This window comes from Lepidochelys kempii, chromosome 6, assembly GCF_965140265.1.
Source record: "Lepidochelys kempii isolate rLepKem1 chromosome 6, rLepKem1.hap2, whole genome shotgun sequence".
In the NCBI taxonomy this organism is placed as follows: Eukaryota; Metazoa; Chordata; order Testudines; family Cheloniidae; genus Lepidochelys; species Lepidochelys kempii.
The window spans coordinates 125,121,728-125,138,460 of record NC_133261.1 but is presented as its reverse complement, the minus strand read 5'-3'; the positions used below and the strand labels follow the sequence as shown (position 1 = coordinate 125,138,460).

The 16,733-nt window shown below is 50.7% G+C and overlaps 1 protein-coding gene across 1 annotated transcript; it reads left to right on the top strand.

The window, feature by feature from the left end:
• The first annotated feature begins 11,336 nt into the window (after positions 1-11,336).
• On the top strand, positions 11,337-12,984 carry LOC140913634 (uncharacterized). Its single transcript, XM_073350361.1, has 2 exons — positions 11,337-11,892; positions 12,480-12,984. The coding sequence occupies exons 1-2, from the start codon at positions 11,337-11,339 to the stop codon at positions 12,704-12,706; spliced, it is 783 nt and encodes a 260-aa protein (XP_073206462.1). The 3' UTR covers positions 12,707-12,984.
• The last annotated feature ends 3,749 nt before the right edge of the window (positions 12,985-16,733 follow it).

Below are 16,733 nucleotides of genomic sequence, written 5' to 3'. Positions count from 1 at the left end.
GAAACCCGGAAGGCATGGGTGCGTTGGAGGTAGAAAGCCAGTGCATGTTAGATGTCGAGAGAGTGCAGTGTTCTGTCCCTGTGGGAGGTCTGGGATTTGGGATAGAAGACTGGGAGGCGGATGCACTGGATGAGGTGGAATGCAGACACCACCTTAGGAATGAATTTGGGGTGCAGGTGTAAGGAGACCTTGTCCTTGTGGAAGATGGAGTGGAGGGGTCAGCCATCATGGCCGCCAGTTTGCTAATTCATCATGCCGATGTGATGGCCACCAAGAAGATCGTGTTCACTGAAAAATGGGAGAGAGCACGCATGGCGAGGGGTTCAAAGAATGGTCTGGTGGGGGCAGAGAGAGCAATATAAAGGTCCCAAGAAGGGGTAGGTATGAGCACTAAAGGAAAGGTGTTGAGCAGAACTTTGAGGAAGCAAACGGTAGTCAGGAGTGTGACAACAGAGATACTGTCCATCAGGGGAGGAATGCATGAGCACCGTCAGGTGGACCCAGATGGAGTTGTGGGCAAGGCCCGACATTCTGAGTTGCAGAAGGTAGTCTAGTAGGATAGGAATGGATATGGAGTCCAGTGAGTAATGGTGGCAGTGAGGCCAGGCAGTGAATTGTTTCCATTTCGCCTGACAGCAAGCCCTGGTGAATGACCTCCTGCTGTGCGTGAGGACATTGCATGTTGGGGTGGAACACACCCTGTCTACATGGAAGCTCCATCCAAACACCAAGCCGTGAGGTGGAGCAGGCTGAAAGGCGCCTTCGCACTCCAGGGTCCAAACCACATGCCGGGGGCTGTCTTTGGTCAAAAGTCCAGTCAAGGGGGCTGCGATCAACGTGAATCAGGGAATAATGTGCCAATAGTAGCCAACGAGTCCCAGGAACTGGTGCACTTGATGCTTCGTGGTGGGTAGTGGGCAGGCTGCCAGCGCCTGAACCTTTCCCACAAGGGGCTTCACTTGTCCTCTCCCTTTGGTGTACCTGAGATATGTGGTCTCTTGCCATCCAATGCAGCATTTTTTGGATTGGCCATCAACCCGGCTACCCGCAGGAACCTCAGGACCGCAGCTACCCGCTCTAGGTGGTCTTCCCAATGGCAGCTATAGACAACCACATCATCCAGGTATGCAGCAGTGTAATCTTGGTGGGGTTGGAGGATGCAGTCCATCAGCCGTTGAAACGTTGCTGGTGTCCCATGGAGGCTGAAGGGCATCCGAGTAAATTGATACAGACCCTTTGGGGTGGCAAATGCGGTCTTTTCCCTGGAGGCAGGGTCGAGGGGGATCCCTTTGCTCAGACTGAGTGTGGTGAGGAAGTAGGCCTCCCCTAAACAGCCCAGTAGTTCATCTACACGGGGCATCGGATATGCAGCGAATTTTGAAATGGTATTGATGTATCAGAAGTCGATACAGAAGTGCCGTGTTCCATCAGGTTTGGGTACCAGCACTACCGGGCTGCGCCATTCGCTCTGCGATGGTTCAATGACTCCCAGGTCGAGCATAGCCTGTACTTCCTCCTCAACAACTTGCTGCATGAGGTGCGGCAAGGGCCTGGTCAGCTTCCGGATCACCGCTCCGGGCTCCGTCTGAATGGTATGATGAACTAGGGTCATGTTGTCCGGTTGGACTGTGAAGGTTCGCAGGAACGCCTGCAGGAGGCACTGGGTCTGCTTACATTGCTCCTCAATAAGTGTTTCCGAGCTGCGGTCCTGCAGGGTCCTCTGTCAGGGTGCACAGGGGCCCAGCTCTGGGTCCGGCGGGTAAGGGTTAATTAATAGGCCCTCTTGCTTCCACCAGGGCTTCAGGAGGTTGACATGGTATCACTGAGTTTTCTTGTGCCGGTAGGGCTGGTTGATCTCATTAGTGACGTATCCGACCTTTCAGATCGCCTCATAGCTCCCTTGCCAACAGGACAGTAGCTTTGACTCACGCCAGGGCAGGAGGAGCAGGACCCGATTGCCGGATTTGAAGCCGCGGATCTGTGTGCCCCGGTTATAGGTTTGGGTCTGCACGGCCTTTAAGTTTTCCTGAGCTAGGGCTCCTGCCTACGCGAGATGTTCCTGGAGTGGGAAGACGTACTTCAGGAGGCCCTGGGTAGGTGATGGGGCTTGCTCCCATGTCTTGCGCATGAAGTCCAGCAGCCCCCATGGGTGACGTCCATACAATAGCTCGAAGGGGAGAAAATTTAGTGGAGGATTGGGGCACCTCGTGGATTGCCAGAAGCAAGCGTGGAAGTAGCTGATCCTACCGGCGTAGGTCTTCTGCGGGAAACTTGCGCAGCATGTCCTTCAGGGTACGGTTAAACCGTTCAATCAAGCTGTCAGTTTGTGGGTCGTAGGTGGAGGTGCACAGCTGCTTAATCCCCAGGACGCCGCAGCAGCTGGGAGGTGAAGTTGGTGCCTTGGTCAGTAAGGATTTCCTGGGGCAGGCCCACGCGGGTGAAGAGCTTAATGAGTTCATCAGCGATGGTTCGGGCGGTGAGGCTCTGTAGCGGTACTGCTTTGGGGAAATGGGTGGCATAGTCAATGACCAGCACATACTGAAATCCAGCAATGCTTTTTGGAAGGGGGCCCACCAAGTCCATGGCCGCTCACTCGAACGGCGTTTCTACAACAGGCATGAAAATCAGTGGGGCCTTGGGCATCCATGGGGGAGCAGCTAGCTGACATTCTGGACAGGAACTACAATAGATCTTCACCTCCTGGTGCACACTGGCCCAGAAGAACTGTGTCAGAATTCGGGTGAGGGTCTTTTCATGGCCCAAGTGCCCTGCAGCCAGGATGTCGTGGGCAAGTTTCATTACAGCTCACTGGTGACATCGAGGCACGAGCAGTTGGGTCCGGAGCTGTCCAGTGTGGGGGTCTTGTTCCACCCGATAGAGATGGTCATGGCGCAACTCAAAATGGGGCCATAGCTTTGCCTGGCACAGATAGATCAGGGTCCCATCAACGGCTGCTAGCTGCTCATACGCTCGACTGAGGGTGGGGTCCTCCCTTTGGTCCTGGCAAAAGTGGGTGCTAAGCATGGATTCAACGGCAGGCCCCGGCGGGGGGGTCCTCAGGCTCTCCTCCCTGTCCATTGGAGTCTGGTTCCTCCCCCTCCTCTGAGCGGGTCTTGGGGCAGTCCCCTTCCAGCGCTAGGGTGACCTCAGGGCCTTCCGTTCGAATGCTGAGAAGGACCCCTGGGAAGTCTGTCCAATCATGTCCCAGGATCACTGGGTAGGCTAGTCGAGGAGCCAGGCCAACCACCATCAGCCACATGACCCCATCCATGGTTAGCTGGACTCGGGCACTGGGGTAGGGCTGTACTGCAGCCGGATCGTCCCCAGGTGCGGATCAGCTGGGAGGCCTAAGTTTTAGCAGATTGATTGAGGCTGTGGCCAGATGCTAATCAGGGCCAGGGTCGGGCAATCCCTGACAACTACTGGCACCATAATCTTGGTGGCCTGCAGCCATGGGGCACAGGTTTCTCCCACGCAAACGTGACTGAAGCTGCAGTCCATTTTGGTGCAGTCACGTTGCAGGTGTCCATATTTCCCATAGGAGAAACAGGTCTGAGCTCTGGGTGCCCAGGCCAGGCGGACACTCCCACTGGGCCCCTTGGGGGCTTCAATTGGTCCCCCTGACCTCTGGTTCAGGGGCGCTGGGACTTGTCGAACCGGCACCTCGGGACATCTACACCGGGGCTCCTGGCTCCGCGAAGAGTTTCGCAGTTCGGTCTGGGCTCTCCCCTTCTTCTCTAGGTTAGGGCGTTTGGGCCCTGGTGGGTGAGCTCGAATAGCCAGTCCCACCGGGGCCTCAGCCGCAAGGAAATCCTCCATCAGAGTGACGGCGGTGGCTAGAGTTGCAGACCGATGGCAGAGGACCCAGGCCCTTCCTTGCGGCAGGAGGATGTGGACAAATTGTTCCAGGATAACTTGCTCAATGAGCTCATCTGGGGGAACTCTCAGGCTGTAGCCACCGCTTGCATGCCTCCCTCAGCTCCTGGGCCACCAACTGGGGTGCTCGTAGGATAGGTCAGGTGCCCATAGGATAGGTCAGACTCCAGAACTGCTGCTGGAAGGTTTCCGGGCTATCATCCAAGGCATCTAGGATTGCTGCCTTTACCTGGGTGTAGTCCCGTGCTTCCTCTGTAGATAGCCCTCAGTACATGGTTTGGGCGGTCCCAATCAGAAACGGGGCCAGGAGGGTGGCCCATTGGTTTCAGACCCACCCTGCAACTAATGACACCCTTTCAAAGGTCACGAGGAAGGCCTCGGGGTCATTGTTGGGGCCCATCTTGGTCAGCTGGATTGGTGGGGCTACGCTGGATGGCCCAGCAGTGTCTCCCAGCTGGTGTTCCGCAGGACGGGGTCGCAGAGTCGCCAACTGCTGCAGACATTGTTGCTAGTGGTCCGGTTCTGGCATCCCAGCTCCAAAATCAGCTGCTGCTGCGCCCCTAACTGCTGGACCAGCTGCTGCTGCTGTTGGAGCGGGGCTGCCTGCTGCTTGCTCTGGGCCAAGAACTTAATAAAGCTTGTCCATGGTCATCCTGGGCATGTTCCTCCTCAGACCCCTTCTCACAGGGATCGGGGGACTGCTGCCCATGTTCTCCGTCATGTGTAGAGAGGTTTGGCCGGGGCTCATCCTTCTCCAGGACAGTGGGGAACCACACCACCTCGCTACTTCCTTCCAGTCGCTGACGGGGAATTAGCCTGTCTGCAGGAGTCTCTCGCAGCGGGAGCAATAGAGGCAAACACAGACAGTCATTTGTGCCCGGCCCATGGCTGACAGGCAATAGTGAGGCAAGGGCTCAGGTCCTCAGGCGGGAGCTGAGCAGCAGTTCATGCCATTAGCAGGCCCAGGCCCTGGGTCACGGCAGGACAGCAGAGAGTCAATGGCTCAGGCCCTTAGGTGGCTGAGCAAGGCAGGTAAACAACAAACCCAGGCTCTTGGCTCCGAAGGGCCTGGGCGATGGGGAGACTGTCAACCACAAGCTGGGGTGGCAGGAGGGATGCAGGCCCGCCCACTCCACTGCGTCCCAGCCCAGGGCCCTAGCAGCAGCAGAAGGCCTGCTGCCGAGTCAGTGGGGATCCTGGCTGCAATACACTGACATAGGCTCTGGCAGTGCTGCAGCCAGACTCAGGTCGGCTGCCCCCGGTCTACTTCTGAACTCCCCCTCGGGAGGTACATGGGTCGGGATGGTGTCCTCCGGGGGATCCAGCACTATGGGGTTCTCTGGGTAACTGGTGAGGGGCAAGCCAGGCAGCTCCTCTGGGGGGTCAAGCACCATGAGGTCCTCTGAGTAACTGGCGAGGGGCAGGCTGGGCCGCTCCTCTGGGCTCTGGTCGGCATCAGACGTTGGCAGGTCAGGCCAGTCCTCAGGTCTGCCGTATATCGCCAGGGTCTCCCAACCGGGAGCTAGGCCAGAGGCATCTGGCCTCTCCGGCAGCTGCCCTCAAGTGAGCTCTGGGGTTGGGCTTTTAGACTTCCTGTCCTGTGCCTTCACCTCTGGGGGGCGGGTGCAGGACTTGCTGGCTCCGCCCATTTTGGTGTCAGGAAGGGCTCATCCCTCTCTGGGGCAGCGGGGAACCAGACCGCCTCGCTACAGCGGGGCTTGTTGCACCTTGGCGGTACCGACAGACCCAGTGCCCGGGAGGTAGATGGAGGGCTGCTCCACTCCTCTCTGGTAGTTACGCCAGTCATGGATCCAATTGCGCAAGTGGGCGCATAGCCTCTTCCATGAGGAACTTGCGGAGATGAAGTTCCCCAGCTTCCCATACCTGGGACAGGAACGAATGGCAGATGGTGCAGCTAGTGACCACGTGAGCTTCGCCAAGGCTGTACAGAAACCACTGGTGCTCACCACTCACTGAGAAGAAGTGCGGGCACAATGCACAGTTTTTGAAGCCAACTTGATGGGGCATAATCCCTGGGATGGGAGACCTCTCCAACAGGGGATGAACTCTGGTAGAGAGCGAACCCAACTAACTACACAACAAAAAACAAGAAAAGCACTATTGAGAACGATTTACAAGGAAGAAGAATGGACAAAGCACTCTCTTAGCTAGGCTAAGAGTGTGGGGGAACAGGGGTTCTGACTCAGGCCATGTGACAGTAAGAGGGAACTGGAGCAACGTTATCCTGCATGGCCTCTTATAGCCTCAGCTGCAGACATGAGGATGATGAACAACACTCGTGCACGTCAACCGACCCTGCTACGAATCGCTCTGACTCCAGAGCATGGCACACATGTGCAGCCATGTTTGGAATCCATCACCTGAAGAAGAATCACTGTTCTATGGTAATGACAACCTGTCGCGGACCCCTCAGACCACAGGTTGAAAACCACTGATCTACTTCATCAGACCAGGGGCCCGAAACTGATGTACAATATCCCGTGGAAGAATGTTACACTTTAACTCCAGAAACTTGACAAAGCCAGAAAATGTAATGTTAAGGTAACATCTCCACTACTTCCCGACAACCATAACTCTGTCCTCTTTGGGATGCCATGAGAAACTTGAGTATCAATACTTTATGCTTCCATAATAGACACTACCATTATACCAGTGTCCAGCACAAACAGACAGGACTCTGATTTCACATAATCCAAAAAGTCCCTCCATAAGGCCCACTAGATACTTATTACTGTTCCCGTAGAGACCTAAATGGATGCACTGAGCTGACTTTATTACTTGTGTTCTGTACAATGAAAGACTAACAGAGCTTGGGAGTTCATGGGCTTGGTATACACACAAGTTTTGTACCAGTATAACTATGCCAGTAGTGTGATATTTTTAAAAAACCACGAACAGTTAAACCAAAAGAAGCATTCTTATATTGGATATCAATCTCCTTCCTATATGGGAATAAGCTATACCTGTATAAGCACACACATACTAGATGAACTGTTCACATTAAGCAGTATAGCTTCTATGTTTAAACAAGGCACTAAAGTTGCCTTTCCTGGAGCTTCCATAAGGAAATTATCCAATTAAGAACAGGAAAGGGGATTGTAAGAAGCTGGGAATGAGTCCTATGGCTGTCTAATACTAAATGAGAAATGGGACAGTGCTTTCAATCCTTAGTCACCATTTCTATATAATTAGCTACGTCACACTGAAGAAAAATATCACACAAAGCATAACTGCCAGGTGGCGGAAACAGTCACTTACTGCTGCGGCTCAACATTCTGGAGGAACAAACCCACTGATACACTTCAGCAGGCAATTTTCCATGTATTATTAGATACAGACTTACCAAGTCTGTTACTGTCATCCCTAAAAGGGCAGAGTTAAGGTTATCCAAATATATTGTGTGGAAAGTATCACCTTCACTCTGCATGTCCTGGTTCTCAAGTTCAGGACAAGGGGGATATTTGTTAAATTAACTTTCTTTTAAGGGAAGCACGTGTGTAAGCTAAGTTGGCACTTCCTGGTTTACATGTAAATTTGGAGATTTAAAAAGGTTAATATTCAAGAGGTACAGGGAAGAGATGATGCTGTTGTGTAGCTGCAAACTTAACAAAACTATGTGGAAATTTAACCCTAACTCAGTTTCGGAGTTTGGGGGTGTGTATGAGTGAGTGATTGGGAGGGAACTGGCAGGAGAGGAGGAGGAGAATATTTAAAGTTCTCCTTATTCGTATATGCAATACTAGATTCTATTTACAATGTTACTGCAACTGCATAATTATAGTTTTGAATCTCACCGAGGCAGTGATAGTGTGATATATAACATTCACCAGAAAGGTCCTGGACACAGATTTTCCTCCTCTATAATCATGGCTAGTTTTTATGCACTTCAGCATGAAGAACTAACAGTGCCAGCTGCTGTGTAAATTTGCTCACACTGCTCAGCCAGTAAAGTCAATCCTTTGTAATTCCACTGCTGCAGCTCAGAGTTTACTGGGGTGCCTGCCTGTTGTACAGATTTCCACCCAACCTCCCTTAGGGCTAAGAGGGATCTCCAAGAGTATAATGTGGGGTTTTTTTTAATCTAAACCAGCAGTTCTCAAACTGTGGGTTGGGACCCCAAAGTTGGTCATGACCCCATTTTAATGGGGTCGCCAGGGCTAGCTTAGACTTGCTGATGCCTGAGGCCAAAGCCTGAGGGCTTCATCCCTGGGCATAGGGACTCAGGTTACAGGCCCCCTGCCTGGGGCTGAAGCCTTTGAACTTCGGCTTTGTGTCTCCCCCATGCTCCCACCGGGGGCTCAGGCTGGCTCAGACTTCAGTCCCCCCTCCTGGGGTCACATAATAATTTTTGGTTTCAGAGTAGCAGCCGTATTAGTCTGTATTCGCAAAAAGAAAAGGAGTACTTGTGGCATCTTAGAGACTAACAAATTTATTTGAGCATGCATCCGATGAAGTGAGCTGTAGCTCATGAAAGCTTACGCTCAAATAAATTTGTTAGTCTCTAAGGTGCCACAAGTCCTCCTTTTCTTTTTATAGTAATTTTTATTATCCAAAAGGGGTCACGGTGCAATGACATTTGAGACCCCTGATCTAAACTATGATTTAAGCTGGTCTCTGGGAAGGGAAGCTCTGCTAATTAATCTCACCACAATGCACTGATTTAATCTTCCATTTCTCATGGATGTGCAGTTACCATGTTAAAACATCATTTGGCCACAGCAGAGGTATCAAGGGGGATACAGCTGGGTGGTGCTGGAAAAACAACTCCCTTCTTACTTAAGAGGTAAACAAGACAGTCAGCAGGATACCATTGCTCAAATTGGGTACAGGATAGAATTAGGTCTGGGGAGGGGAGATGGCGGCAAACTCACTTAATCTCTAGAGCCTCACTTTCCCCAGGGAGACCAGGACAACCCCCCTACTCCCAGCATGGTCATTAAGTCTGTAGTTGAAGAAAAAGCCCATATGTAGCTTGTGCCCAGACTGCCTCACTGAGGCAGACTTCAGAGTAGCAGCTGTGTTAGTCTGTATTCGCAAAAAGAAAAGGAGTACTTGTGGCACCTTAGAGACTAACAAATTTATTTGAGCATAAGCTTTCGTGAGCTACAGCTCACTTCATCGGACTGTGGCTCTCTGGTCTGTCTGAGCATGGAAGACAAATCTTAGCACCAGAAAGTTAACCCCTCTCCAAACTCTGCTTCCTCCCTTTAATTTCCTGTTCTCCTGCTTATTTCCTCCAGCTGAAGGTTCTATCCTCTCAACTTGACTTTTATGGCTGATGTTGCTGGGGTGGAGTCTGCTAGCCATCTCATTAACCCCTTCCTGCCCTGGCCCTATGGGAGTGGGGGACAACTCCATTGTGCAAATAAGAAAAGGGACCATTTACTGAACCTGGTTTTTGTAAGCACAGAGTAAAACGTGGAACAGGGATCTGCAGTGTGCAGTGAAATGAAAATGTGCTCTTACGGGATGGTAAAGTATACAGAGTGTGCACTCCATCATATATTATCATACCCATTCATTGATTATTTATTTGTTTTGTGACATCACCCAAACCCCCCCAGCACCCAAACTCTAGGGCTGTGGTTTTCAACCTGGGGGACCGCAGACTATGTCTAAGGGGTGCACAAAAGGTTGTCATTAGCATAGAATAATGGTTTTCAACCTGTGGTCTGCAGACTATGTCTAAGGTTTACAAAGGGGTCCGCACTTCCATTCAAAATTTTTTAGGGGTCCACAAATGAAAAAAAGGTTGAAAACCAATGGTCTAGTAGATTAGACGCTAGGCTATATCTCAGGAGACCTGGGTTAGATTCCCAGCTCTACCACTGACTGACTATGGGCAAGCCGCTTCACTTCTGTTTCCCATCCCTGCTGCTGTGTTTCCAGCTCTCCTGATACTCGGTCTTTTCCTTAAAGCCCCAGATCTTGGAGTCAGGGGATTACATGATAATATCAGTTTTCATTTTTTTTTAAAAGTAAGTTTCTAGTCCTCATGCTGATGGAAAAAAGCCTGAAAACATTGCTCATGTGTATCCTAAAGGCTCAATAAAAAAAAAAAAGAGCACCCCAATGTGTTATAAAATCTCATGGTTTTTAAAGTAATTTCATGACATTTGAGGTCCTGACTCACGATTTTTTAACATCTGGTAATACTGTATCTGTCTTATTTATTTAGACTGAAAGCTTTTCAGAGCAGGGGCCATTCTCTGATCACATGTTTGTGCAGGATTTAGCACACCAGGACCCAGATCCAGGGCCCTAGGCACTACTGAAATACAAATAACTAATAATTGTGCTGTACAAATACACCACGTAGGAACACATGATCCCTTCCCTGGGAGCTTAGTGGAGATGGGGCTAAGCTGTAAAATGCCAAACCAGATTTTGAGCTCTCCAATGTTTGCATCTATAGATTTGGTTCAGCACCATCATATATATATATAAAACTTAAGGTCAGTCCCAAAATTCAGACCTATATCACGGCTTAGATACCATAACCATAATAAACAAATCAGTATGCTAGTACCCGTGATGTGGTAGGAGCCTTCTAGATATTCAAGAAAGGATGGTTCTTCCCCAAGGAGCTCAAAGGCTAAGGACAGACGGATGGGTAGGCAGATCAGGGGAAAAGATTAAATAGTTAAATAGTTAAAAAACTATTAATTTTTTTTATACAAGTCATAGATATATTAGATTTGCAGTTCTCAAACTTCATTGCACCGTGACCCCCTTCTGACAACAAAAATTACTACACGACCCCAGGAGGGGGGGACCAAAGACCAAGAGCACCCAAGCTCCGTTGCCCCAGGCGGGTGCGGGTGGGAGGGGCAAAGCTGAAGCCCAAGGGCTTCTACCCTAGGCGGGGGGCATGTAATCTTAGCCCTGGGCAGTGGGGCTTGGGCTTTGGCCCTTGGCCCCAGCAAGTCTAACATCAGCCTTATGGTTCCTGACCCACAGTTTGAGAACCCCTGTATTAGATGAGTTTCAGAGTAGCAGCCCTGTTAGTCTGTATCCACAAAAAGAAAAGGAGGACTTGTGGCACCTTAGAGACTAGCCCTGGTCTACACTAGGACTTTAGGTCGAATTTAGCAACGTTAAATCGATTTAAACCTGCACCCGTCCACACAGTGAAGCCCTTTATTTCGACTTAAAGGGCTCTTAAAATCGATTTCCTTACTCCACCCCTGACAAGTGGATTAGCGCTTAAATCGACGTTCCCAGCTCGAATTTGGGGTACTGTGGACACAATTCGATGGTATTGGCCTCCGGGAGCTATCCCAGAGTGCTCCATTCTGACCGCTCTGGACAGCACTCTCAACTCAGATGCACTGGCCAGGTAGACAGGAAAAGAACCGCAAACTTTTGAATCTCATTTCCTGTCTGGCCAGCGTGGCAAGCTGCAGGTGACCATGCAGAGCTCATCAGCACAGGTGACCATGATGGAGTCCCAGAATCGCAAAAGAGCTCCAGCATGGACCGAACGGGAGGTACGGGATCTGATCGCTGTTTGGGGAGAGGAATCCGTGCTATCAGAACTCCGTTCCAGTTTTCGAAATGCCAAAACCTTTGTGAAAATCTCCCAGGGCATGAAGGACAGAGGCCATAACAGGGACCCGAAGCAGTGCCGCGTGAAACTGAAGGAGCTGAGGCAAGCCTACCAGAAAACCAGAGAGGCGAACAGCCGCTCTGGGTCAGAGCCCCAAACATGCCGCTTCTATGATGAGCTGCATGCCATTTTAGGGGGTTCAGCCACCACTACCCCAGCCGTGTTGTTTGACTCCTTCAATGGAGATGGAGGCAATACGGAAGCAGGTTTTGGGGACGAAGAAGATGATGATGAGGAGGAGGTTGTAGATAGCTCACAGCAAGCAAGCGGAGAAACCGGTTTTCCCGACAGCCAGGAACTGTTTCTCACCCTAGACCTGGAGCCAGTACCCCCCGAACCCACCCAAGGCTGCCTCCTGGACCCAGCAGGCGGAGAAGGGACCTCTGGTGAGTGTACCTTTTAAAATGCTATACATGGTTTAAAAGCAAGCATGTGAAAGGATTACTTTGCCCTGGCATTTGCGGTTCTCCTAGATGTAGTCCTAAAGCCTTTGCAAAAGGTTTCTGGGGAGGGCAGCCTTATTTCGTCCTTCATGGTAGGACACTTTACCACTCCAGGCCAGTAACACGTACTCGGGAATCACTGTAGAACAAAGCATTGCAGTGTATGTTTGCTGGCATTCAACCAAAATCCGTTCTTTATCTCTCTGTGTTATCCTCAGGAGAGTGAGATATAATTCATGGTCACCTGGTTGAAATAGAGTGCTTTTCTTCAGGGACACTCAGAGGTGCCCGTTCCTGCTGGGCTGTTTGCCTGTGGCTGAACAGAAATGTTCGCCGCTGTTAGCCACAGGGAGGGGGGAAGGTTGAAGGGGTAGTCACGCGGTGGGAGGAGGCAAAATGCGACCTTGTAACGAAAGCACATGTGCTATGTATGTAATGTTAACAGCAAGGTTTACCCTGAAAGAGTGTAGCCACTGTTTTATAAAATGTGTCTTTTTAAATACCGCTGTCCCTTTTTTTTTCTCCACCAGCTGCATGTGTTTCAATGATCACAGGATCTTCTCCTTCCCAGAGGCTAGTGAAGCTTAGAAAGAAAAAAAAACGCACTCGAGATGAAATGTTCTCCGAGCTCATGCTGTCCTCCCACACTGACAGAGCACAGACGAATGCGTGGAGGCAAATAATGTCAGAGTGCAGGAAAGCACAAAATGACCGGGAGGAGAGGTGGAGGGCTGAAGAGAGTAAGTGGCGGGCTTAAGAGAGTAAGTGGCGGGCTGAAGACAGGGCTGAAGCTCAAATGTGCCGGCAGCGTGATGAGAGGAGGCAGGATTCAATGCTGAGGCTGCTGCAGGACCAAACCAGAATGCTCCAGTGTATGGTTGAGCTGCAGCAAAGGCAGCTGGAGCACAGACTGCCACTGCTGCCCCTCTGTAACCAACCGCCCTCCTCCCCAAGTTCCATAGCCTCCACACCCAGACGCCCAAGAACGCGGTGGGGGGGCCTCCGGCCAACCAGCCACTCCACCACAGAGGATTGCCCCAAAAAAAGAAGGCTGTCATTCAATAAATTTTAAAGTTGTAAACTTTTAAAGTGCTGTGCTTAAAGTGCTGTGTGGCATTTTCCTTCCCTCCTCCACCACCCCTCCTGGGATACCTTGGTAGTCATCTCCCTATTTGTGTGATGAATGAATAACGAATGCATGACTGTGAAGCAGCAATGACTTTATTGCCTCTGCAAGCGGTGATTAAAGGGAGGAGGGGAGGGTGGTTAGCTTACAGGGAAGTAGAGTGAACCAAGGGGCGGGGGGTTTCATCAAGGAGAAACAAACAGAACTTTCACAGCGTAGCCTGGCCAGTCATGAAACTGGTTTTCAAAGCTTCTCTGATGCGTACCGCGCCCTCCTGTGCTCTTCTAACCGCCCTGGTGTCTGGCTGCGCATAACCAGCAGCTAGGCGATTTGCCTCAGCCTCCCACCCCGCCATAAACGTCTCCCCCTTACTCTCACAGATATTGTGGAGCACACAGCAAGCAGTAATAACAGTGGGAATATTGGTTTCGCTGAGGTCTAAGCGAGTCAGTAAACTGCGCCAGCGCGCCTTTAAACGTCCAAATGCACATTCTACCACCATTCTGCACTTGCTCAGCCTGTAGTTGAACAGCTCCTGACTACTGTCCAGGCTGCCTGTGTACGGCTTCATGAGCCATGGCATTAAGGGGTAGGCTGGGTCCCCAAGGATACATATAGGCATTTCAACATCCCCAACAGTTATTTTCTGGTCTGGGAATAAAGTCCCTTCCTGCAGCTTTTGAAACAGACCAGAGTTCCTGAAGATGCGAGCGTCATGCACCTTTCCCGGCCATCCCACGTTGATGTTGGTGAAATGTCCCTTGTGATCCACCAGAGCTTGCAGCACTATCGAAAAGTACCCCTTGCGGTTTATGTACTCGGCAGCTTGGTGCTCCGGTGCCAAGATAGGGATATGGGTTCCGTCTATAGCCCCACCACAGTTAGGGAATCCCATTGCAGCAAAGCCATCCACTATGACCTGCACATTTCCCAGGGTCACTACCCTTGATATCAGCAGATCTTTGATTGCGTGAGCTACTTGCATCACAGCAGCCCCCACAGTAGATTTGCCCACTCCAAATTGATTCCCAACTGACCGGTAGCTGTCTGGCGTTGCAAGCTTCCACAGGGCTATCGCCACTCGCTTCTCAACTGTGAGGGCTGCTCTCATCCTGGTATTCATGCGCTTCAGGGCAGGGGAAAGCAAGTCACAAAGTTCCATGAAAGTGCCCTTACGCATGCGAAAGTTTCGCAGCCACTGGGAATCGTCCCAGACCTGCAACACTATGCGGTCCCACCAGTCTGTGCTTGTTTCCCGAGCCCAGAATCGGCATTCCACAGCATGAACCTGCCCCATTAGCACCATGATGCATGCATTGTCAGGGCCCATGCTTTCAGAGAAATCTGTGTCCATGTCCTGATCACTCACGGGACCGCGCTGACGTCGCCTCCTCGCCCGGTATCGCGTTGCCATGTTCTGGTGCTGCATATACTGCTGGATAATGCGTGTGGTGGTTGATGTGCTCCTAATTGCCAAAATGAGCTCAGCGGCCTCCATGCTTGCCTTGGTATGGCGTCCGCACAGAAAAAAGGCGCGGAACGATTGTCTGCCGTTGCTCTGACGGAGGGAGGGGCGACTGACGACACGGCTTACAGGGTTGGCTTCAGGGAGCTAAAATCAACAAAGGGTGTGCCTGTACATCAAGGAGTATTTCAGGCAGGACTGCACGGAGGGTTCCAATAAGAAATGGTGCACCAAAGTTATCGTTGTTATTGGAACAAGGAGGTTAGCCTGGCCTCTGATTGATACATGGCTAGATTAACCTCGCTGCGCCTTCTCTGTGACTGACTGCAGTGTGATCTAGACAGGGGAGGAGGAAAATGAGTACAAAACAAATCTGGTCTATTTCTTGTTCTGACCCACTCCATCTATCCTTTACATCTTTGGCTGGCAGCAGACGGTGCAGAAGGACTGCATGCCATCCACATCTCATGGCTGCTTGGCAGAAGATGGTACAGTACGACTGCTAGCCATCTTCATCTCTTGCCTGCCTGGCATAAGATGGTACAATACGACTGCTAGCAATCCTCATATCTTGCCTGCCTGGCAGAAGATGGTACAGTACGACTGCTAGCAGTCCGTATCGCCTGCCCGCTCACCATAAGACGGTTCAATAGGACTGCAGGACTAAAGAGAATGACCTGGTCAAGTCACTCCAAATTTAGTCCCTGCGCCCATGTCTGCCCAGGCGCTCCCAGCCGACGTGGCCAGGAGCACCTCGGACACGACAAGGACGACTACCAGTCGTATTGCACCGTCTGCTGCCAGAAGGCAATGGGTTGCTGCTACTGTGCAGCAAAGCCGTACCACGTCTGCCAGCACCCAGGAGACATAGGGTGACGGTTACCTGAGCGGGCTCCATGCTTGCCGTGGTATGGCGTCTGCACAGGTAACTCAGGAAAAAAGGCGCAAAATGATTGTCTGCCCTTGCTTTCACGGGGGGAGGGAGGGTGGGAACGGGGTCCTGACGATATGTACCCAGAACCACCCGCGACAATGTTTTAGCCTCATCAGGCATTGGGATATCAACCCAGAATTCCAATGGGCAGCGGAGACTGCGGGAACTGTGGGATAGCTACCCACAGTGCAACGCTCCGGAAGTCGACGCTTGCCTCGGTACTGTGGAAGCGCTCCGCCGACTTAATGCACTTAGAGCATTTTCTGTGGGGACACACACACTCGAATATATAAAACCGATTTCAAAAAAACCGACTTCTATAAATTCGACCTAATTTCGTAGTGTAGACATACTCTAACAAATTTATTTGAGCATAAGCTTTCGTGAGCTACAGCTCACTTCATCCACTGAATGCATCCGATGAAGTGAGCTGTAGCTCACGAAAGCTTATGCTCAAATAAATTTGTTAGTCTCTAAGGTGCCACAAGTACTCCTTTTCTTTTTTTTGTATTAGATGAAAAGATTAGAATAGATAACGTACATACACACTCTCCACCCTAAGTTTGGGGGTAGTTGGAGCTGCTGAGAATTTGCTTCAGGCCCATTTCTAAATTCCAGGTGGCTATTGTTTAGCTGTAACCTCTCCTGTCTCTCTCTATTTCTGCAAGCAATGGCCAGCCTGTGCCTCATTATGAAGTCCTTTGAAGCAGTCCAGGTAAGTTTTGACCTTTCCCTGGCTTTATACTCATGCTATTAGCTTCTTTTGTCCTTTCTCACATGGGGTCTGTCTGCCTACATTCTCAGTATCAAGTACTGTAGTTGCCACGTGGCACCTAGGAAATGGTAAAAGGGTCAAAGAGACAAGAACAGGGCAGGGAAATGTGTCATAGAACATGACTCATTTACCCTCATCTCCCTGCTAGTACCAATGCTACATTCACTAAAAACAAGGTTGGAAACAGAAACACCCAAATATCGTGGCTCTGATTTTGACCTCAGTTTGCTCCAGTGTAAACCCAGAGTGGCTCAGGTGAAGTAAGTGAAGTTACACTGACATAGAGGCAATATGGGAGCAAAAATCAGAGCTTCTGTTTTTATTGCTCATGACACCGGATCAGGAATAGACACTGCTGACTAATTGACACAGGGAATCAAAACCCGAACACGGGTGTATAACCCAATCTTGGGGGAAGATACATACCTCTGCAGATACTTGACGGGGGTCTATCTTGGTTTTACATTTGGCAACATTTTCGTAG

Coding starts and splice junctions, on each gene's coding strand:
- LOC140913634 (XM_073350361.1), top strand. CDS start 11,337: ATGATGGAGTCCCAGAATCGCAAAAGAGCTCCAGCATGGACCGAACGG. Junction 11,893..12,479: donor AGGCGGAGAAGGGACCTCTG/GTGAGTGTACCT, acceptor TTTCTCCACCAG/CTGCATGTGTTTCAATGATC.